Below are 23,836 nucleotides of genomic sequence, written 5' to 3'. Positions count from 1 at the left end.
ATAAGTGCCTTAGTTATCACCCTAGTGAACATGCACAATTAACTGCAATTAAAAACTGAAAACAAATGCTGACATGCTTAGTATAGTAGTATTAGCTATATAGCTGACATGCTTAGTATAGTAGTACTAGTGTAGGTATATAGTACTACTAGTAGTAGTACTATAATAGTAACTAGCCACATCATAAGTCCTGCTCCAACCTGCTACACAGGATAGACAGCATCTACAGTAGTCCTTGCCGTTGTTATTACTGTAATGGTCATTGTTGTTGTTATTACTGTAAAGGCCATTGTTGTTGTTGTTGTTAACGTTGTTGTTGTTTTGTGTCCCTCCCTTCCCCATTTCCTCTCCTAAACACCAGCATGGCGCTTAAGACCTCGGAGACAGCCTGCGACCGTGATCCAATTCCTACTGGCCTAATGCTCCGTAAGCCACATGGGTCTGCCTGGAGTAACCACGACGACACGACAAGGCAGACAACCAAGTGAGCAGCGAGCGGGACGGCCCGAAGGCCCCGGAGGACTCCGTCTCTGGAGGCACCAGCGCCGAGAACATGCATGTGGGAACTTGTGTTGGAATTCATATTTTGAAGAGTTACAACTAACATACACACACACTCACACACACACACACACACACACACACACCACCACCACCACCAAAGACAGAAATGGAAAAAAAGAGAAAAAAGAGAGAGTCAACAACAGTCCTGTTGTGGAGAGAGGTCCTCTACACTGTGAGCAGAGTGGAGGTTACATAATCACGTGGCCCCGTAGGCAGAAGTGGAGGAGAAGTCAGGCGAATACAGCCTCAGGCTTGTGCCAGCGCGGTTAGGCACATTTGAATGAGAATGACCGACGGCTGCCTGAATCAGATATGAACGCTGATAGCTCGTCACTGGTTTTGAATGGGAATTCTTGCCTAATGCCAAGCAGGTTATATTTATCATCATTAACAGTAATTGGCCTGATAGTCTCTTTGTCAGCATTATTATTATAACAAAACGATGATTTTCATGAGAGTAGAAGGCTGTAGCGTGGCCCAAAGAAGAACCCCTTACATTTTGTAGCAGATCTCACTCGAAGGCCCGATCCAGGACTCTTTTTTTTGGTCACTTTCTGACACATTGCAAGAGAGGGCATTTGGTCTTGGCAGAGGTACGCATTGTCTGAGTGTCCTTCAAGTTGATTTTTTGCTTTTGTTTATTACTTCTGCAAAAGCCCTCCTGTACATGTCCTCAGGGATGTACTGTAAGGCAGTGTAGTGTTTCATGTCTATATGATATCATGCAATATGGGAAGAGGTTCTTCCGCCCTGCTATCCCATCTGGAACTAGTGATGAAAGGAACATTTTCCCCAAAAGTCAAAAGAGGACACACACACACACACACACACACACACACACACACACACACACACACACACACACACACACACACACACACACACACACACACACACACACACACACACACACACACACACACACACACACACACACACACACACACACACACACACACACACACACACACACACACACACACACACACATATCCACAGGCTGTCCTTCTTTTCTTGCTCAGGGGGCAGACCAAATTGATATTCTGCAATAATAATTAACTACCGTGATAAAAACGACCGCATTCTTTGACTATGACACGCATTCTTTCGTCGTGCTGCCTGCTCTGTTTGCAGTCCATTGAAACCACAGAGGTCAAACAAATAAGAAAAAACTTCTCCAATACTTCCTGGCCAGTATCTACTAAAATGTCATGTGACCAAAACCTGGTCAGCCTGTGAAACTGGGTGTCAACAGTAGTGGACATTTTGTTTGTTTGAGAGGTCCTGGTTCACAAATCGCAGTACCTTACAATGATATCTACAGTAAGTCTTAGGTGGGTTATTAGTTTATTATTATATTATTTATAACATCTATCTTAGCTGACATAGCTACAGTATTCACCTATGTCAAATGCAGAGCAGAGTAAGCGTGCTTTTATATGAAGTCTTCTCCCTCGAGGCTTTGCCCTAATACCTGAGCTCAGGGAAGACTTCCTTCTTTTTTCAGCGGAAACTGCATTCATATCGAAGCGCTCTCTTTTACCCTCAGACGTTTGCACCTGTAATAACACTCCACGTGCACTCACAACCGAGTTTGATCTTGATCTTCCTCACACTGTGATGCCAGAAACCAGACAGCTCCAAAAAGTCTTACTCCATAATGATCTAGTGGGCTGACCAGACCGGCTGGAGAAGAATGTGCCTGGACTTGCACATTTTGCAGATTGGCGTTGTCTTCTTTGAAAGGGATTACGAGGCACGTGGGGGGAGTTCTGAGGAATGTCTCTTTACAAAGTTCACAGGACTAACAGAGGAATGGGAGTAAGATTGAGCACACAGCACAGCCTAATAAGGCAGGAGGAGCATCTTACTCCATGTCAGTCCATCTAGATAAGACTTCACACCCCACCCAAAAACAAAAATACAGCACTGTGGAAGCCTATCTCTCTATTGTGTGTGTGTGTCAGTGTGTGTGTGTGTGTGTGTGTGTGTGTGTGTGTGTGTGTGTGTGTAAGTGAGTATGTGCAAGTGTGTGTGTGTGTGTGTGTGTTTTTGTGTGTGTGTGTGTGTGTGTGTGTGAGTGAGTGAGTGAGCGAGTGAGCGAGTGAGTGAGTGAGTGAGTGAGTGAGTGAGTGAGTGAGTGAGTATGTGTGTGTGTGTGTGTGTGCGTAACCAAAACATAGGAAGAGGGGAAAGAAGATAGAGAGACTTCGGCACGTGTGTACTGTATGTGCTTATTGGTGTAAGTGTCCATTGTGAGGTCTCTGGGAGTGTTGTTTGCGGTGCTGTTTGATATCAATGCAAAGCAACTCAGGAGAGAGGGTGGAAAAAAATGTCAAGCCCACAAGGAAAAGGAAGGGAAACGTTTGAACTCTGTTTACACAACCCATTGTTATTGTGACTACCAACAGCCTTCTCCCGGCCGGCCACTATCCTGACTAGGGTTGCCTTATTCGGGCTACTGCCAGGGCAGTTGGAAACTATTACAGTTTACACAGTGCAGAGAACAGAAATAAACACACACCTAAAAGGTGCGACGAACGCACTAACTGGTGAAACATGAACCACTGATTAGGCCATTTTGACTGAGGTTTTACCTCAGCAGAGGTTATACACATCTGCTGGAAATGAGTGGTGTCCTGAAATAGCCCAAAACACTGCTCTAAATAAAGCATACTCGGGAGTAAACAAACAAAGCAAACAGCAACCGGCGCTGTGGGTCAGAAACTCTAAAAGACCCCTTCACCCTGGGCAACAGCAGCAAAGGGTAACGGCAGCAAAGGGTAATCCCTGCCCGTGGAGACGGAAACATCCCGTTTTTTTTTTTCGTTTTTTTTTTTTTTCACCGTGTCCAATTAAGAAGAACCAGACAGACAACTCTGCTTTCTTTCCACCGGGATTACATTTGAAATGAGAGACATATGGGCACAGGCTGGGGAAGAGTGCCATCATTGCGTGTTCCCCTAACAACTGGATGGAAAGACCATGCTCAACACCCCCCTCCACACACACACACACACACACACACACACACACACAGAGAAAAAAGGAAGAGTGGAGCAAGCCATGACGCTCTCTGAGATGTTTTACTCCAAGCTCATGATGGCAGGAAAATGTGATATCCCAGATGGGAAAACACCAGCTCAAGCACCCACAGGTTCATGGAAGAGATTAGACAACCTGCAGAGAGAAGTTCCACTATTCTAGAGATTCCAGTGTTACGTGTGCGAGTGTCTGTGTGTGTGAGTGTGTGTGTGTGTGTGTGTGTGTGTGTGTGTGTGTGTGTGTAATTATGCAGAGTAGGGTAGTAAGAGGTCAGCAATACAGTAGCCTACAACTCCACGAATAAGAAAAGGGTAGACAATAATGTCTGGCAATCTGATCCTAATGAATGAGCCTCAAATTGAAACACTGGTCCTATAGAGAACTATGTGTGTTTCATTCAGAGAGTATTGACTTGTCTTCGGATGTGCCAGGCACGGTTCAAATAAAACAACCTAATGTGAACTAGAGGAACAGAGAGGTGTAAATATACTCAGCGTTGACCGGTAGATGCACAGAAAGGTGGTACACCTGCTCTACTTCTTACCTGCGTTATAAAACTGATCAAGCACTGAGGTCTCTCCAAAGTCAAGTTTCCCAAAATGCACAATTTCCAGTTTGCAGCCCACAATGTCGCACGCTGTTTTCAAGCACTGGAGGGCCATGCTCTCGGCCGTGTAGTTCTGAGTGAGTTCTGTGTTGATAACGTAGGCAACAGTGAGGGGTCTGCTTTTGCTTTTCCCCGTGGTCATTAGTCCGCCGCCGTCTGACGTGCAGGTCAGGACGGTCGGACTCAGGCTCATCGGAGCGGTGGGGTCCTGCCAGAAAGTCCCGGCAGCGGGGATGACGGTGCCACCGCTGGAGCCACTGTCGTCGTGGGGTTTCAGGAGGCCCCCGCTGTTGTCATGTTGAATTTCCACGGAGGGACTCGGCGAGGGCACCGACAGAGTGACACCCTCTAAATCTGGATTCATCTTGTCCACGTTTGATGAACGCGCAAATCCTGTTGACGCTGAATACCAGTGTAGGCAACAGACGGCAAAAGCTTACACACACTTCGGTGCTGACGAGACGCCTTCCTTACGCATTCTAACCCAGTGACATTTTGTGCTGCCTTATGTCGGAGAACAATCGTTCAACGCGATTTGAAAGGTTTCAAAGACATAACTGCGCACAACATTATGAACGCAGCACCACGTTCAAAACAAAATGCTAATTTCTGTCCATGAGCGCGATCAACATCGTACAGTGACAGCCATGCTGTTAAGTCACGACACACTTAAGGATCCCAGTTGAGAGTTGTCAAAACAAGTCTGAAACAAAACCGTTGACGTTCCCATCGAATGACACACGGGCATGCTTCCGCAGGGTAGGCTGCTGCCTAGTTTCTGTAAGTTAACTCCAACACCGCGTTCGCAATCCACAGTCCTGCTCCTGTGTCATGTTGACAATGAAATCAATTTCCTCGAGGGCTTAGTAACAACGTCCCCGGACCATATGACCTAGCCTACCGCCACTACTGTTTATGTCATGTCGCAGGCACTCAGGTTGTGAAATCGCTCATGCCTTTGCCTCGCCTGCATTCAGTCTCACTCCCACCACCACCACCACCACCCTCGACGCGCGGCCGCCCTATTTCTACTATTATCTTTCCAGCACAGCTTCACGCATTCGGGGTGGAGTCTGGCTGACTTACTGGGTGGGAACTTTTTCCTCTTTAAAGAGATAGGCCTACTAGGTGGAGAGTGGACAGTAACCATGTGGAATTCGATCTCTTCCAAAAGAGTTGCATTTGAGTACAGACTACTTTGTTGGTGATTCCAATGAACTGTTTTTTGACAGGGTGGGCTATATGCCAATCCGTGTGGTCTCGCCAGTTATTAATGACTTGTATTTTCATTTAAATCCTTTGCCAAGCGAGTAAAATATGTTTCTATTCATGCATAATGTGCTACTGTGTTTACATAATACAGTGAAACATTGTTTCTTGTTGGGGAAAATACCCTACACTGTGTCGTGTGAAAATAAAGGTATTATTATGACCTCTAGCGGAAAATACACACAACTGCAATTAGATGTTATGTCACGAAAGTAATTTAGCCACCTGTAACCTATTATATAGACATGCTTGTGTTCTAAAAGATCTTTAGTTCATGGATCATTTTTTGACATACAATAATATTCTCATTTTAAGTAGGCCTAGTTGTAATGTTATGAGCACAACAAAGGAGTGCAAAGCTTCTAGCTGTATTGAACACCGTTTTTCCTGCCTAACCAAACAAGCAATAACGCACAACAACATAGTACAACGCACAATAACATAGAACAACATAGTAATAATGCATTTCTTTTAAAAATCCAGTAAATCCTAGCAGAGCCCTCATAACAATCGATCAGTCGGCGCTCCGGGCTTTTCCATAATGTAGCCTAATGACGTCAGCACTTCTCTGCCTTTCTCAATCGCTGGATGGAGCTGTCTTTTTGTGCTAGTGCTGAGAGGCGCCTAGGCGCAGGATCCGTCCCCACCATCACAAACCTCTGTATGTGTAGCGTGATTTTGACGTTCATCCTCTGAACCGTAACTGAGGATTGAAAAAATACTGAAATAGCCTACTAACTGGACGTGGACGATGAGAACCGTGGCTGAGAACTAACAGTGGGGTAGTCTACGGTGATCTACTGCGTAAATATGTTACTCAAAACATTACATCACCGTCGACTGTTATTGTATGTTTTTCTGTTGTGTGGGGTGACTGAAGCTTTAACGCGGTCCTCGCAATTGGGCCTGTCAGATTTAAAATCCCAAATATCAGGAGTGGAGGAGCTGCTGGAAGAATTTCGCAAAAAGCTGCAACAGGATCAGGCTTATTCGAGGGACGATGACGCAGGGGACGCGTGCCTTAGTGATTTCACCGAGATGGAGGAGCACATCATCCGGGCGAGGGACTCCATCGAACAGGGCGCCACCTTCCTTTCTGCGCCGACCCGAGTGTACAGCTGGAAGGACTGCCTCCACGCCTGCTGCTTGGAGCCGCACTGCACCGTGGCGGTGATGCAGGAGGACCTCAAGCAGTCGGACGAAAGCCTCGGCTGCTATTTGTTCAACTGCACGTACAGGAATAAAAACGTGTGCACATTCTCAGCGCAGCAGGGGTTCAGCACGTATAGCCGGGTTCATAATGTGACAGCGCATCGGCCAGCAGCCGCCCCCAGCAATAGTGCTTTGATCAAGCAACTGAGCCCACGAAGGAGGCCTTTGGACGACCAGGCAGAAGATGAAACATCCGAACTTGGTAAAGGCTATTAGACAGATCTACTGGTCTGTCAGTAGTAGCCTAGGCTATTGTTGTTTTCTACAGTAGATCTTTGGTAATACTTCTTTGATGTATTGCAATACAATACAATATCCTTACCTTCTATAGTGTTCCTAGTCTACAGTATAGTGCTTCTAGCCCAAATGACTATAAGATTCCTATTACAGTATTTATGCTATTCCTGTTGGATTGATTGTCCTTTTGAAGGTGAAATGGTTGATGTGTAGAATGTGGTTACTTAGCAATTCTGTTCTGGATACGTTCGGTTGACCATTATCCTACATTTGTGAGTTATGTCAGAATGCCCACATATAACTTTATACATGTTTGATCAAGTATGCATACAAGTAGTTCATGTTCAAGTTTATCCTGCATGTGTCAGGGAATGAAACTTTAACTTCAGTTCTCCATTCTACAATAAGACGCATGGACTTCAAGCACAAGCTCAAACCACTGTTTGAAGTGGACTGTGTGTTTACTTTTCAGACATGGACGAGCCGCCTCGCACTGATGCTGGCAAAGACGTGATGGTCCAATTACCCACCGACTGGGCTGTACTGGACGGGAGGGACAGTGTGGATGACCACGGAGTCGCCCACTATGAATGGGCGCTGGTCAAGGGGAACCCCTCTGTAACAATGAAGGTAATCATCATCTTCATCATCATCATCATCTTTTATTTGTCAGACTCAAGGTCCTCAAAAGAACACACAAACATGCCTTACATAAAAAAAAGAAAACACTACAGCAACACCCGCCCCCCTACCTCCACCCCACACATACACACATCATACTTTTGCATTTACATTAATTGATTATTTTCGAGGAATAACGATACAAGCTGTGATGCAGAGGAGACCTTATTAGGAATTAACATCAATACTTTGTTTTGTACACACGGTAGTTGTGTGATAAACCCTAGAATGTAGAGACATGTAGGCCTACATGGATAGATTAATCAATCAATCAATCAATAAATAAGTAGGCTAAATAGAGAATTAAGTAGATTGTTAGATTGGCTATGAACTAATTGGTTGGCTACATAGTGTATTCGTAGTGTATTTGTACAAAATGTGCCCTCTGGTTGTGCCAATAGAAACCGTTGTTAGATATTAATACCGTAATTTCCCGACTATTAGCCGCGGCTTTTATTGATTTTGCTAAATTTCTTCAGCGATGAGGTTAATACAGGGGGGCATATGGTGTTAATATGATTTTGTTTCTTTTAACTTGCATAAAATACTGTCCTGCGGCTTATACACAATGCGGGTTATGTGCGGGAAATTATATTAAGAAGTGCTTGTATCATTGCATTTCCTGTTTTAATGTGTCACGCTTCCGTTTGTCCTCAAACTCTGTGGAGCAGACTACACAGACTTATACAGAGCTTAGAGAAGACGAAAGAGTCAGCACGGCGTTTAGTCACATAACAAGGCAACTAAAGATAACGTTAAGCAAACACGGGCACATACAGAGCTACACACACACAGACACACACTTTACACTCATTTGCTGCGTTTAGTCCGCGTCAGTGTCGCTGCACCTGGCTCTAGGCGTGTGTATGGAGTGCAGAGCCCTGCTGTTGTTTGCTGTGCAGATATAGATAAGAGAGCGGGTTCTCCCCCACCTGCTCCGCGGCACAAAAAGCCCCATTGTTGTTACTCCCTGTGGACGCAGGAGCTGGAGGGACACAGGGATAATGCTGGGACACTATTTGTCAAGGAATTAAGCATCACAGCGAATATGATGAAGGATGAGGAGCGAGATTTATTTGAATGATCTTAATGGGAAGCTAATTTGAATGCAAATAGAGCTGTATGTGTGCATTTAGTATCGTACAAGTTAATGGGTTTTTTTTAGCAGAACATAAAGAAAGACAGAAAGAAAGAAAGAAAGAAAGAAATCCTCACAAGTCTGAGTACTTGTATCTTTTCCAAGTTGTGTTGGGAAATGTTTAATTACTAAATGGCTCTCACTACTGACATGACCTCAGCTCATCTGTGATCTGGTTGAAGCTAAGCATGTGAGATTACATAATTAAAGAGGAAGCTTATCGGTTCTAGTCTACTAGTTTACTTTTGGGTGGGCTGTAGACATTTTGGGAGGGCACATATCAAAGTGGTCGAATTGGATAAAAATTGACATAAACATAAAACACAAACAAATTGGTGCTACCTAACCTAGCTTCTAGCTTGGGTTGCTGCAGCCAACAGCCAGGGATAGGCAGTATTTCTGATACATGTATTTAGTAAGTATTTCAAATACTTAAAAAACTTAAAACTTAAAACTTAAAAAAGGGCTTTGAGTTTTGTATCAAAAATGTTAAATACTTTATAGGTGTGTATTATTGAAGTTTTAAAATACTGCCAAATATACTGCCACATACTGCCAAAAAACGATGGCCTACTTTTGGTGATGTGGTGAAATAAAAAAAGTGATCAAAAGTGCAAAATAATGAATGCAGCCACTGACTGGTGCTGATGTAGTTACTTATTTGCCCAGAGTTGTTGTGAGCAGAATATTGAGATTCAGAAAGATGATTCAGTGCAAGCTCAGTAATGTGTTGGTTGCTCACACACACAATAAAATCCCTCATACATACCAACCTCAGGTTTCTTGAGAACTTTAATCATCAAGTTCTTGAGAACTTTAATCAACGGGTTACATGGAACTAGTTATATGGTCGCCCTATGGGCATATTGCTCAATCTGGGCATGCATTGGCAATGTCAGAGTCAGAGACTTGCCTCCACATTGTACCAGTGTATTCAGTTGTGACTTTTTGAGTGCATCTGTGATACAGTATTTAGGTTATAAGATGTAACGGGCAGGTCAGCATAGTTGATCTGTTGACTTTTTGCAGGTTATGGCATGCCTCGTAGTAGGCAGAGAAAAGCTGATACTTTCAAACACTGTCCACTTAATCAACAGAGTCACTGTACTAATGAAGGAATCAATGTAATACTGTACATAATGAAGGTTTGCAGAGTGACATCATGCTCCTTTTAAAGATTTTTAGTAGGCTTCTTTCAGAATACAAAAATGCAATATTTTATTTTGATACAATACATGGTGTGGCTAGTATTGTGTAGTTTATTTTGATACACTTAAAATGATGGTATTTGAAATTGTATATTTACCTGTAGTAGGCTACTTTCAGAACACACATACAATATTTTATTTTGATACAGTACATGGTGTGGCTAGTATTTTGTAGTTTATTTTGATACACTTAAAATGATTGATGATTTGAAATTGTATATTTACCTAACACATATGCATACTCCATACTCTATACTCTGTACTGCACATCAATACCAGCTAGCCTCCATTATACTCAACACCAACTCATCTCCAAACTGAGTCTGAGACTGCACACAGTGCAGATGCACAACTGAAAAAAAGAAAAGAAAAAAAACGTTGACTTCTTGACTTTGTTTGGGTGGTCAAGACACATTGCTTAGATGAGCCCACCCTGGCTCCTACCTAGAGCCGGCCCTGGAGCTCATTACAGCGTAATAGCAACACAAATTTCACATACTGGCTAGAGGGACCAGTGTGTGTGTGTGTGTGTGTGTGTGTGTGTGTGTGTGTGTGTGTGTGTGTGTGTGTGTGTGTGTGTGTGTGTGTGTGTGTGTGCATCGGGGGGGTTATTATGTTGGACACTGCATGACATCTCCTGTGCATCTCGTTGAAGGTGACCCATCCAGGTCTGCTGAAGATCACTGACCTGCAGGTGGGAGTGTACGTGTTCCAGCTGACCACCACAGACACGGCGGGGCAGAGGAGCTCGGACAACGTCTCCGTCACCGTGATGGCTCCCGAGCATCATGCTGAAGGTGAGACACGGGGTGCCTCTCGTTTGGTCTTTTATACACCCTCCCTTCCTTCCTCGATCCTCGTCCTTTCTGATCTAGATAAAGAATGATGGGAGGTCAACAATGGGATATCTATCCAGTGTTAGTTATAGATCAGTGGGAATGAGCCTCGAGGACCGAGCATCGAGGATCGAGGAGAGAGTTTGAGAGCCACCCATGGCCATCACGGGTCACTCCAAGGCAGTTTACTACACAAAGCATAAGGGCAGGTGGTTGAGCTGAAGAGAGAGAGAGGTGTGAAAATATGAAGACATGAGTCATGTTCGGGCAGTGTGAACCTGATGTTAATATACTATAGAACTGGGGATTCATGTTGAAATGGAAACAATAGAAAATTGCAAAACAATCGTCAACAAACACATCATTGTGCATGTTGGTGCAAAGGACAGGTTGTTGAGCTGAAGAGAGGGAGATGCGAAAATATGAAGACATTAGTCATGTTCTGGCAGTGGGAACCTGATATTTACATAGGCTAGAACAGGGGATTCATGATGAAATGGAAACAATAAAAAATAGCTAAACAATCATCAAACGCATCTTTGTGCGTATACACCTGGCCCACCTGGCCCATAAAGCCAGCTTTTCAGTCGGGATGAACTTTATAGACAAATCTATAGACAATATTTTAGACCAAATAGCACACAACTCAGTTGGACCGGGGCCAAAGTCCTAACTAAAAATTTTTTTTTTCTGCCGACCTTGAGCCGGCCCTCTGATAAGTCTGAGCAAGTCGTCATCAGGCATCAACGACTCTACGATTGCCTAAACAGTTGTGTGCACAAGCTGGGAAAGAGTGCTGCCAAACCCCTCCACTCTGATAAGCACCCAGCAGCAGTACACACAGCCTCCACCACAAACAGCAAGCCATGTTCATTTAGATACCGTAATTTCCCAACTATTAGCCGCGGCTTATACGTTGATTTTGCCAAATTTCTTCAGCTCTGAGGTAAATACACGGGGCCAGTTAATATGGTATTAATATAATTTTGTTTCTTTTACCTTGCATAGAACACTGTCCTGCGGCTTACGGCGCAGTCACACGCTTGCGTCGGCCAACGTTCATCCGTTGTTTTCCCATTCACTTTACATTGGCTGGACTTCATTTCATGCCGCACTGAATTGTGGGTCCGATGCGTTGCCTGAGATACGTTGCCTCCGCTAAAAAGTTGAGAAATGTTCAACTTTTGACGGATCGCGCAAGCGCCAGCCAATGAAATTCCGTGTATGCAAATTTTCGAACACTGACAAACCAATCAGTTCGCGTTTATGGAAATGTGACAAAATGAGGCATACGTTGGCGGACGGAGGCGTCTGACTGCACCATTATACACAATGCGGCTAATACACAGGAAATTACTGTAGCAGTTTTCATACACAGGACAGGAGTAATTTAATGTGCTTTACATAAACAAAAGCAACAAATAATAGTAAAGAAAAATATAGGGTCAATGGTCAAAAATAATTGAAAAGGTAAAGTGCATCTGATTAACGGCAAGTGTATTTGATCAGTTAGCTAGATTTGAAACTAGCTATAGTTGGGGCTTTTTTGATGTCAGCTGCAAGTTTGTTCCAGAGCTAAACCGCATAGCAGTTTTAGGCTGCTTCACCATCTTTAGTTCTAACAGCTGGTTTAACCAACCACTATTTCTCCTGACACCTGAGAGGGTTGGAAGGTGTGTAGGCTACTGCTGGAGCATGTCTGATAGGTAATGAAGTCCTTTTCCAAGTAGTAATGCAAGGGACTAAAGTAGGCTACATGAAATGAAGACCTTGGAGGAGCATAAACATCCCTCTCAACAATGAACATAGCATGATATGAAGGACAGTGAAATGACTCAGAGCCAGTTATTGCCGTGAAACTTCCCGGGATTTCATCACTCAAAAAGAGATAACGAGCAAAGGATAGAGGATAACAGATGCTACAGAAATCTATGTCACCTACCAAGGCTGCTGAGAAGCTGAGAACGGTCATGCTGAAACATCAGTACTGTCTGACACACACATATCCCAAGAAAATGAAAAAAGGTCGCACTTTAGATTTAAACGTGTTTTTATTGCACAGACACGCTTCGGCTTAGCGCCTTCCTCAGTGTGCTCGAGCTAGAGTGTGAAAAGTGCAAAGTGCAACCTTTTTTCCTTTTCTTAGTAAACAAGTTTGGTCTAGCACTCTCAAAAACAAACCAAGAGACTGAGTGAAGCCTGCTCCTACCATACAAATGATCTGACACACACATATCCCACCCTGCCTTCTCTGACTCCTTTACAGCAAAAATACTACAAGGACACTGCTGAAATGACTTAAAGCTAACCATCTCCTAATCTCCACCAATTAGAGATACAGTACTTAAATGATCTGTTAAGAAGATGTGTCCATTTCTTTTCAACTTTTAGTCAATTTACATTTTTGTCAATGTAGTCCAACTTCTGCATTATGGCATGAATCGGCTCAATCTTATTTACATTTGCCATGATTTTTTTATTTTTTTATTTTTATTCACGTCTGTATTAAAAATGTATCTTTATAGATGCTGTATATTATAGATTTACGATGTGGAGTGAATTTACATTCTATTTACATTTACGTCCTTTTTCACTAACTCTGAGTGAATCTCAGAAATGTTATTGAATTTATCTTTGATGCATTGGATGTATGTTTCAGCTACAGTATACGGTGTATATGGTAGCTACTTGTGCTACCAGGCAGTGTGCCTCCATAATGAACATTGACCGGTGCGAGAGCTCCAGTGTCAGTCAGTGGGCCTGATGAGAGCCTTTCAGAGCTAACCAGAGGCCATCTGTGTCCACAGCATGCGTCGGTTCGTGCTCCCACTACCAGTTCATGTGCGACGACGGCTGCTGCATCGACATCAGCTACGCGTGCGACGGGAAACAGCAATGTCCAGACCGCTCGGACGAAGACTTCTGCCATAACTGTGCGTGTGTCTCTCTTGACCTAAACCTATACACCTGACTCACGCTCTGGACAGTAACCTTTGAGCTCTTTTCATTATGGCTGTGATGCTAACATGAATGTCAAGCATCTAACTTGCATAGTAAACTAATCTAAGCTTGTAGATAATTGAATTGATATTGTTTATTGTTTATATTGCTATTCTCCCTACGTAGTCTGACCAGTTTTTGAATTTGTTCACATTGAATTAATTATAGTATTGCTTTTATTTGTATGACGCTTTGAACAAAGGCATCTGCCAAATAGCATAACCGTAACTGTAAATACTCAGATTATTTTACTATAAACCTGTTAATACTCTGATTATTTTACTATAAACCTGTAAATACTCGAGAGATGAAATTACATTTGGGTGGCTACCCAATCATCAAATAAATTTAAACATGTTGAAAGGAGAGAAGAGTTCGGTTTACATCGTCAGCATCAGACTGTTAGTTGTCCTGAGATGACTCATACTGTGCTTTTGTTTTCCCTCTCTAGTTGATGGAGGCAGGAAGACTGTCGGTCACGCTGACACGCCTCAGCAAGATCAGCCGGATGACCAGTCCGTGATGCCAACCAGACCCAAGGCAGCCATGGAGGAGGCTAGACCTTCAGTGGGTCAGATTACCACCAGAAACAAGCCACCTCCTCCAGCTGCCCCTGAAAGCCACAATCAACAGAATGAACTTATTCCAGGTACCAATGGGTTAACAAAGGGTGGTACTCAGACAAGTCAATGGCAGTGTAGTAGTGGATTAGGACTGGTCCTGACTTCTGTAAGGCACTTTGGATAAAAGCACCAGCCAAATAGAGATAAAGATATAGTCACACACTGCATCTCTTCAACTATTCAATATGTATTTAAGCATATTAGTCATCTACGTAATTAAACCATGCATAGTATAAGAGTCAATTGTTACCTACGCCAAGGAAGGTTTCAGTTTTCAGTTGGTCTGTGTCTGTTTGTTTTTTTACTGTCATTACTATTTATGCATAAACACTCTTATCCAGAGCAGCTTACAAAGGCCTCTGTTAACCGGTGGGTGGTGTGTCCTTCGGTCTGTATTCAGTTCGAGGATTTAAAAGTTAAAGAGAAAAGTCAGGGATTGGTAGCCTGATAAACCAGCCTAAATGGATTGGATGTCTAATTTAGTCTGGCCCCGATGAATGGATACAACGGAATATTGTTGATGAGCACAACCCGTTGTCTTTCAAACCGTGTCTGTGCCTATAGGCCAACGCTCCCTCAAAACCCCGCCCCAGAGCCCTCTGCCCCGCCCGCGTTGATTCAAAACACATCTCTGCGTTGTGATTGGTTTAGTTGCCATCTGCCAGATTCAGGGCAGTGTTTTCAAAATGTTCAATGGTCCGAGGCCAGACCCAAATGCAGGCAAAACATTTTGCCGTCCAGCAGTTGGCGCTGGTTTTCCAGGCCTGTCGGTGAAAATACAAATATGAAGCAAAGAGAGCAAAGAGCAGGAGAAACGAGAGACACAGTTCAAATTACAAATCTGAGTTTAAAACTTAATTAGTAGCTCAGGCAATGCACCCTGTAGCCTTAACCGACAATAAATAGATCTATCAGAGTCACTCGTCAGCATCAGCAATACAAGAATGCGGCAGGACAGAAATCCAGAGAACAAAGTACAGAATGTCTCTTTCATAGGCAGGGTTTTACTGAGATTTACACAGATTGAGGATCTCACAGGTAGCTGAAATGAAAGAAAGTGAACTGTGTGTCGGGTGGGGGGGGGGGGGGGGGGGGGTGGAGCGCAAAGGGCCTAGTCCTGTAGCATGGGCCCAGTGGTGAGGTGCAGCTGCCCAGTACCCTCTTCCATCACACAAAGCTTCCCCTGTTTGCAGCCACCTGATCCCTTAAACAGTCATGAGTATGCCATGGTTACCTGAGTCCAGTCTGAAACCTTGTCCCCTGCCAACACACACACACACACACACACACACACACACACACACACACACACACACACACAAACTCACACAAACACACACACACACACACACACACACACACACACACACACACTTTCTCTCTTTCTCTCTCTCTGTCTTAATTTTCACTCATCTCTCTTTGCAGAACAATGTACACTGCCCCCTGTGGTTGGACCGTGCAGGGGCACATTCCCACGTTGGTACTATGACCCAAATGCAGGGGAGTGCAAGCACTTCATCTTTGGTGGCTGCAAAGGCAACCACAACAATTTTCTGCAAGATTCAGATTGCATCAATGAATGTATACAAAGACCTGGTAAGGTTTTGAAATGGTTATCCACTCATTAACAAGTTTTTTTTTTTATCTTTTTATTTCTTGGGGAGTCGCCATGGGTTGGGGAGGGTGGGGATATTTGTTATGTTTTAGTGATGCAAAAGATTTTGTGATATCTTAAAGGAACACTTCACCGGAATAACAAAGTTTAATATGAAAAAACGGTGAAGTGTTCCTTTAAAACCCGTACTTTCATTGTATTTCAACCTGTATTTTGTCAAAAGAAAAACTGTGAACTGAGAACTTAGAACTGTGAATACTTACTAGCGTTTATTAATACTGTATGTTATCATTAACATTTGCTAATACGTTCATAGTAAGTATATTATACTCTTGATGTTAAGTTAATTAATATAATTTTCAGCTCCAGCCAAACCAGAGACCACGACAGCTCCTGCTCCTAGTCCACGTACAGAGATGGGTATGTGTTTTCTGCTCTTGAAATATCTACTAAGTATACTACCCAAGGCCCAACTGTCTTCTCCTTTCATGATCATGACTTCAAAACTGATTCCTTGTTCTCGTGTTTTCCCCTGCAGCTGTGGTATTGGATCACAGTACCAATCCTCATTACTCATGCACATCTTTACCTTTAGTATTTAGTATTTTACTGCTCTTTTAGTCATGTTGATTTGTTGATTTGCTTTGTATTATTCTGTTTACATTGTAGTGTATGTTGTGTGTGGTGTCTTAAGCTGCTGGGACCTTGAGTATCTATCTATCTATTTATCTATCTTGTTACAATGTGATGTGCTGCCTGTGATTTACACTCAGTTAGACAGCACACTTTCACAAACACATCTCATCCACAAGGGGGCAACAGCTTGCTTCTTTGACCTGGTAGCTGTAATGGTGGCTTCAATGGTGGAACTTACTGTAGTTTGGACCTGAAGAAAAAGAACTTAGGGCGCACGCTGGATAGTACCGTTCTTTCCAGTAGCGTCTCAGTTAGCTTGCTCCTCAGTATGCGTCCCTACATTTGGACAGCACAAGAGCTTGACCTGCGCTGCGCAATGGATTATGGGATATCTGAGGCCAAAAAAGATGCATCGATGCACACTTGGAAATCATGCCAAACTAAGTACCCATCTAGTGAGAGTGCTTGACTTTCGGACAGTCTATTCTGATGTAACTTCTGGAAAATGCACGCTGCCAGTGCCCAGCGTGTGTACTTGTGAATCAGACACAGCCTTAGTGTGGCATAAGGGAGAGGCCTGCTTGGGGCCTACCAGCACCTCATGGTTTTCCACCCTGGACCTGTTGTAGATTTCCCTTTCTTCCCCTTGGATGTATTTTGCGTTTGGGCCCATTTTTCGTTGTTTTGTCTTTGTTTTGGGGTTTTCCCCACCCTCATGAATATGGTGGGAAGTAGGAGTTACGCATGGGCTGGTCACCTAGAGGAGGCAATGCGCAGGCTGGTCCAGGACGTGGAGGTAAGCTGGTGTCCTCTTGCATTTCATCCACTATTAGCTCGTACACACTGACTGCCACATTTATTGCACACACTTATGTTAGGGACTTTGGTCTGGGCAGCACATCTAATTTCCCTAGACTTGGTTCGAGCTTGTTGCCAGGCCACATCTTCCTAACAATTGGGTGGCTCGTCCGGGATGGAGTGTGTTCTTTGGTGTTCTTGGTCGTGTAAATTGTGTAGGATCATTTGTGATAAGCTGCCTGTTTGTTTAGTTACCACTTTAGTTTGTGTCGGCATTTGTGCTGCATGTAGCAGTATTGTGGAGGCCATTATCTGCTAGGAATTGGTCGTCTTTGGTCTTTTGGACAGTAGGCTATTGCTTGCCTTTAGTAAGGGGTTTTGAATTGTAGTGGTTTAATGTAACTGTGCCAACAATAATGAATTGCTTCATGCTAATCCTCCCATTTGTATTTGTCGTTTTGTGCTGCATGTTGCAGCGTTTGGTCGCTAAGGTTTAGAAACCAGATTTGAAAGTAGTGCTGGTAAAATGGGGGATTTTTGCATTGAAGATTTTGTGGCTGGGGGTATTACACAACTCCAGCTTTCCAGGCTTTCTAAAACACAGATGCTTGAATTGGCCTACCGGTACGAGATAGATGCATCTGAAACAACCAAAAGAACTGATATTGTGGATGCTGTGATGTGGGCTTCTGGGGAGCCAGATACGTTTTGTGAGCGACAGAAGCTAGGCTTAAGGCTGGCCCAGTTGAAGCAGGAACTAGCAGAGATAAAGCAGGAGAACTGTTGCGTTCCGGCACTTTATTAGCAGAGGGTTTCTCAGTAGTTGATGCACAGAAAGGAAATGCTCCATCAGAGCTGCTGTTAGAAATACCAGATCATGCTCCTTTGCAGGAGGATCAAGATAATGTGGGGGAGCCCAGTTTTGAAATGCCAACTAAGACTCATGTGGAGGCTGAGAAGATACCAGGAGAACAATCAGATGTCTCTTCTTTGGTAGAGTTTGCGGAGGATTTGTCTTGCTGGTTTGTTGAATTGAGCATTGAACAGAGCTCAGACGCTGCATTGAAGAAAGAGAGGTTGAGTCTAAGTTGGCTCTTTCAAGTAAAGACTTGGTCTCCTTTGAGGAGAATCAGCTGGGGCTGTGCTCAGAGGTTATTTTTCCATCTGAATATGTGAGTGACCCAATCTTGCATGATGGTGTCAATGATCCCAGTGTTAGCATGGCAGGCAGCACTGTGGTTCAGTCGGACATAAGCTCTGAGCTAACCAGAAGAGATTTTGAGAAGGAGGTGGAAGATCAAGTGCTTGACCCTGTGAATCTAGATTCGGGGTTCTTCAGATTGGAAGTGGCATTGAGTCATGAGGGGCTTTTGGTAGCCTGGATGCCAGACCGAAGTTTAGCCCCGCCCACATCAAGAATTGAGTATGACGTCGTCAGGCTAGGCTTTTGGAGGGGTTGGTCCCTGAACGTGGGGATGGCACCCAGCATCCAGAAGACCATGCAGTTGGAGGTGCTAATGATAGAAGTTTGGAGGGGTTTGACAAACAGAAAGAAGGTAGGATGGTTGTGAATGAGTTGATTCAAGAGTGGTTGGCGGCATCATTATTGACCGATCTTTTAGAGAGAATGGTTGCTCTGGTTCCAAAAAGTTACAGCCGTATACCATTGTGGAGTCTTCAGGAAGAATGGCTGTTCTGAAAGCATTAATAACCTCACTAGGTGGAAGCTGTGAGATCTGGCATGTTCACATGCACACTGTTCTTGAATGGTCTTCAAAGACCTGCAGGCTTTGGTATAGCATCAGAAATGTCCTGGTGGCTGCCGTGCTTGTGTGTCCTTGCTGGAGGTTTCGATGGAGTTTTGTTCTGCAACCTCTGGTGGGCATGCCAGAGGCATACGTCATTGCTCGGCAGGAAGCTAGCACTTGGGCTCCAGCTGTCACCTGAGGTCATTGAGAGGATTGGCTGTTAGGTTTTGATATTGGAGAGTGTTCTCTTCTCAATGTTTCTGCATTTTGTGTGTGGTTAGAGAAGGCATTCTTGAATTTTAGTTCTTGTTTTAAAGAATGTGTATATTTTGTACTGCATATAGTGAAGAAAGTAGAAGAAAAGATGGGGGAAAAAGCACAAAATATTAAAGAAAAGAGCTAATTGGAAAAAAATATAAAATTAGAAAATAGTTGATTACCCATGTGTTTTTTGTTTTTGTTTAAGGGGGGAGGTATGTTACGATGTGATGTGCTGCCTGTGATTTGCACAGCACACTTTCACACTTTCACAAACACATATCATCCACAAGGGGGTACCAGCTTGCTTCTTTGACCTGGTAGCTTTAAGCTAGCTACAAAAGCCATGAAGCGGCTTGGTGGAACTTGGTTTGGCATGGGGAGAGGCCTGCTTGGGGCCTACCAGCACCTCATGGTTTTCCACCCTGGACCTGTTGTGGATTTCCCTTTCTCCCCTCTGGATGTATTTTGTATTTGGGCCCATTTTTCGTTGTTTTGTCTTTGTTTTGGGGTTTTCCCCACTCTCATGAACATTGTGGGAAGTAGGAGTTACGCATGGGCTGGTCACCTAGAGGAGGCAATGCGCAGGCTGGTCCAGGACGTGGAGGTAAGCTGGTGTCCTCTTGCATTTCATCCACTATTAGCTCGTACACACTGACTGCCACATTTATTGCACACACTTATGTGAGGGACTTTGGTCTGGGCAGCACATCTAATTTCCCTAGACTTGGTTTGAGCTTGTCGCCAGGCCACATCATCCTAACAATCTATCTATCTGTTTTCCAAAGTGGCCGTGTCTGAACTTAAACCGGAGAGTCTATCTGTCTCAAAGCCTCACAGAGTTTTAGGAGGACACCCACCACCAGAGTCAGGTACTTCATCATCTATAAATTATATCATTATCTGTTTAAAGAGGAACTATGCAGGATTGTCGATTTCATCTCTGGTTTCGGTTTCGTTTTTCGTTTTCGCTCGTTTTATGCTTGCATTTTCTCTGCAGAGCTTCCCCGACAGCTTTAGCGTGTATATTTATACATGTATAGGCTATATTTAAATATATAAATTGCAAGCTCAGACTTCCAGATGTAAACAAGGAACGATCGTCTCCTGCAGAAAGTTGCATAGGGTCTCTTTAATAAACGGGCTGCAGGCTACAGCAACCGAGTGTATTTCCCTCAATAAGTTCAGGTGATGTTGCATGTTTGGTTGTGTTTAGATGGTTAAACAGTGGTGTGTTGAATACTGTTGTTCGTGCAAGCGCTCTGAGAAGGCAGTTGTTTGCTTTCGTGTTAAAATATATAGCCTGATGAATTAGTTGTGAATATAGGTTTCATATTCTTTTATCATCTCTCATTTTTAAATTACTTAACTTGAGATAGATATGCTGTACTCACCGCTTTAGTAGGGCAAGTTTTGTGTGCTTGCCGACGCTGATAAGCACCTCTAACAAGAGAAAACAATCAAGAGAAAACAATCTCAAAAGCCTGTTGCATCTATTGTTGCATATTGTTGTACAACTTAAACATGTCGTTCAATCAGGAATCTGTTGATTTCAAACGTGCCCCCTGCTGAACCAACAGGGTCCAGTTAAGCTCAGTTGAACCAACAGACCCACCTCCATCAACTCCCAGATCAGCCCTGTCAATCCGTGGCAATGTGCTGGCCTTCCATCCCAGCAGCCTCTGCAGCAGTCCTGCTGACTCATTTGCGACTTCCTCTAGGATTCCCCTGGAGAGTGCTGTAGCCCTGCAGATCAAGAGGTCTGTGAGATCTCAGCAGCACTGAGCACTCTCGCCCTGCCCTGCTCTGCTATGGCTCTCCCAAGTTTTAGGCAATTTTGGAGGAGTTACACCCCTGCACTCGCGTTGAAGAAGGTGCCAGACAAACAAAAACGTAGAATCTTCAACTCAGTCCTTTATGCAGGTTTAGTCAGCCTGTGGTAGTATTACAGTGATGTCCTGTGTATTAGCTGCACTATACATCGCAGGACAGTGGTTTATGCAAGTTAAAAGAAACAAAACCATATTAATACCATATCAACTGCCCCCATGTATTAACTTCACAGCGGCGAGTAGAATTTGACAATTGTTTTGCTCAAAATGTCAAAAAAAAAATGCAAACGGGGGGGTCGACAGGCCTTCAAACAAAAGGCACCACGTGCGACCCTCGGCAAGCCAGATCAGTGGTCACTGCTTGCTCTGCTGCTCAGTCGCCCAGCCTTGATCTGATCTGATCTGCCAGAGGGAGGAACTCAAGACGTTTGTCCCCGAGGGAGACTGGCGCCTGGCAACTAATAAACATCTGCGAGTCACTTTGGATAAAAAGCGTCGGCCATCTGAATAAAGATGAAGATGGATCAGGGAGGCTTTCGCTTCAGAATGACCATCTGTTGGACGATGACCTACAGTTAGATGCCATATAGTTCTTCTGATACTGACATGAAAGAGTCAAGGAGTTCAGACTTATTTTTTTAAAGATGGCTGCGAGTTAGCCTGCACAATGATGTTTCTGTGAGACAAGATGTTTGCAAGTCAGTGCTATGGATGCAGTCCTCCTTGCATAAACTCTAAATTGTGCTCCCCGTAAAGTAGATGGATATTTTCAGACTATTAAGATATCCGTTATTGCTATTTAACTGTTGGAGCCTGTATTGCACATTTTTATGCACACTTAAGCTGCTGTTCACTTCCGCCTGTCTCATGCTGACATGTTCATTGTATATGACGAAGTGTTTCACCTTTGCGGTATTCAAAGTAGGGATTTGAATACCTGGAGTCATGATAAGTCCTGACACTGGGTGCCTCATTTGGTCTTTTACATCCTCCCTTCCTTCCTCGGTCCTCGTCCTCACTGATCTACATAAAGAATGATGGGGTGGCAACAATGGGAGAGTCTATCCAGTGTTAGTTATAGATCAGAGGGAAGGAGCCTGGAGGATCGAGCATCGAGGATCGAGGAGAGATGTTGAGGGGCACCCACTAACTCAATTGTAATGTGTCCTCTTTGTGCACACAGGGGCCATTTTGCCACTGGTCCTGGGCATCCTCATCAGTGCCCTCCTGCTGCTCATGGTGGGCTGTCGGCTGCGTCTCGTGCGACACAAGCTGAAGAAGGCCCGGCCGCTGACCACAGAGGAGTCGGATTACCTCATCAATGGCATGTACTTGTAGAAGCCCCAGCAGGACAAACATCCCCAACATGAGAAGAGAGATGGAGAGATAGAGATGCAGTCTTTCTCTGATCAATTCCTATTCTGTCCATCTTCCTCCTGCCTCCCTAATTGAAATTGGGTACACACCCTGGCCGCTTTATGTTTGATACCGAGTTTTTTTTGTCGTTTCTTCAGTTTTAAGGGTCAAACTCAACCTTCTCTGCACAGAGATTTATCCTTAAACCTTGAAAATGTGCTTTTGAGCTTCGATTGTGTCTCATTTCTTATGGCTTTTGTGTGACTGTTATTTATCATTTGCTTTTAAAAAAAAAATCTATATATTTCCCTTCACATTTTCATCTCTCTCTTTGGATGGAAATCTCCTATTTGTGCCATAAAACAAGTTATTATTCAGAGGACATCCCTCCATATGCAACTACCTGTGACTTTGTTTTGTCCAGAATATTTTCACAAATGGAAGACCATAAGTTAATGCAAGTCTGTATCATTAATGACCTGTCTGGTCCATGTCTGTGTGCTTCAGACATGGCTAGTGTTTCTAGTAGTTACCTCAGAACAGTGATGATTATCATGATTGATATTGATTGACCGATTGACTATCATGACTTCAGGAGATGCTCTTCTTTACCTTTTGACTGTAGCTTTGTGTGATTTCTATCTCGTTAGAATACCGCTTTGGCTGTTCTACATCAATTAGGTCAGTGTACAAACGGAATGGCATCTTCCAACACTGGACATAAGAAAATATGTATACATTTCTGTGTCTTATAAATCTATTATAAATACCTATATTGTATATGTGGGTGTGAGATTTTGAGGGATTGTGGAAATAAACCATATGTGACAGGACACAAAATGTAACACAATGTGTTATACAGTATGACTCAAATATACCTTCAACAATCCTTTGACTTGATATGATAAACATGAGATTTAGAATAGAATAGAATAGAATATATACTTTTTTGATCCCGTGAGGGAAATTCAGTTCTCTGCATTTAACCCAATTTAACCAAATTAGTGAACACACAGTGAGGTGAATCACACAACCCAGAGCAGTGAGCTGCCTGCCCAACCAGCGGCGCACGGGGAGCAGTGAGGGGTTAAGTGCCTTGCTCAAGGGCACTTCAGCCGTGAACTGGTCGGGGATCGAACTGGCAACCCTCAGGTTACAAGCCCGATGCCCTAA

General features: G+C 43.7%; 2 protein-coding genes across 2 annotated transcripts in view; one reads left to right on the top strand and one right to left on the bottom strand.

The window, feature by feature from the left end:
• The window catches only part of map3k5 (mitogen-activated protein kinase kinase kinase 5), a 73,183-nt gene extending 67,969 nt beyond the window's left edge, over positions 1 to 5,214 (bottom strand). The window contains exon 1 of the mRNA XM_062551641.1: positions 4,154 to 5,214. Coding sequence (XP_062407625.1) covers positions 4,154 to 4,580 — 427 coding nt within the window. The 5' untranslated portion in view covers positions 4,581 to 5,214. The remainder of the gene's footprint in view (positions 1 to 4,153) is intronic.
• Positions 5,215 to 5,832: 618 nt separating this feature from the next.
• lrp11 (low density lipoprotein receptor-related protein 11) lies at positions 5,833 to 23,577 on the top strand. The gene is made up of 9 exons (XM_062551431.1): positions 5,833 to 6,899; positions 7,407 to 7,564; positions 10,617 to 10,758; positions 13,605 to 13,730; positions 14,249 to 14,446; positions 15,846 to 16,016; positions 16,399 to 16,455; positions 20,264 to 20,347; positions 22,491 to 23,577. The coding sequence occupies exons 1-9, from the start codon at positions 6,296 to 6,298 to the stop codon at positions 22,643 to 22,645; spliced, it is 1,695 nt and encodes a 564-aa protein (XP_062407415.1). The 5' UTR covers positions 5,833 to 6,295; the 3' UTR covers positions 22,646 to 23,577.
• Positions 23,578 to 23,836: the final 259 nt, after the last annotated feature.

The sequence above is a fragment of the Sardina pilchardus genome, chromosome 12 (assembly GCF_963854185.1).
Source record: "Sardina pilchardus chromosome 12, fSarPil1.1, whole genome shotgun sequence".
In the NCBI taxonomy this organism is placed as follows: domain Eukaryota; kingdom Metazoa; phylum Chordata; class Actinopteri; order Clupeiformes; family Clupeidae; genus Sardina; species Sardina pilchardus.
The sequence above is the reverse complement of the archived record's forward strand: the minus strand, read 5'-3'. Positions and strand labels throughout refer to the sequence as shown.

Coding starts and splice junctions, on each gene's coding strand:
- lrp11 (XM_062551431.1), top strand. CDS start 6,296: ATGTTACTCAAAACATTACATCACCGTCGACTGTTATTGTATGTTTTT. Junction 6,900..7,406: donor AGATGAAACATCCGAACTTG/GTAAAGGCTATT, acceptor TTTACTTTTCAG/ACATGGACGAGCCGCCTCGC. Junction 20,348..22,490: donor ACACCCACCACCAGAGTCAG/GTACTTCATCAT, acceptor TTGTGCACACAG/GGGCCATTTTGCCACTGGTC.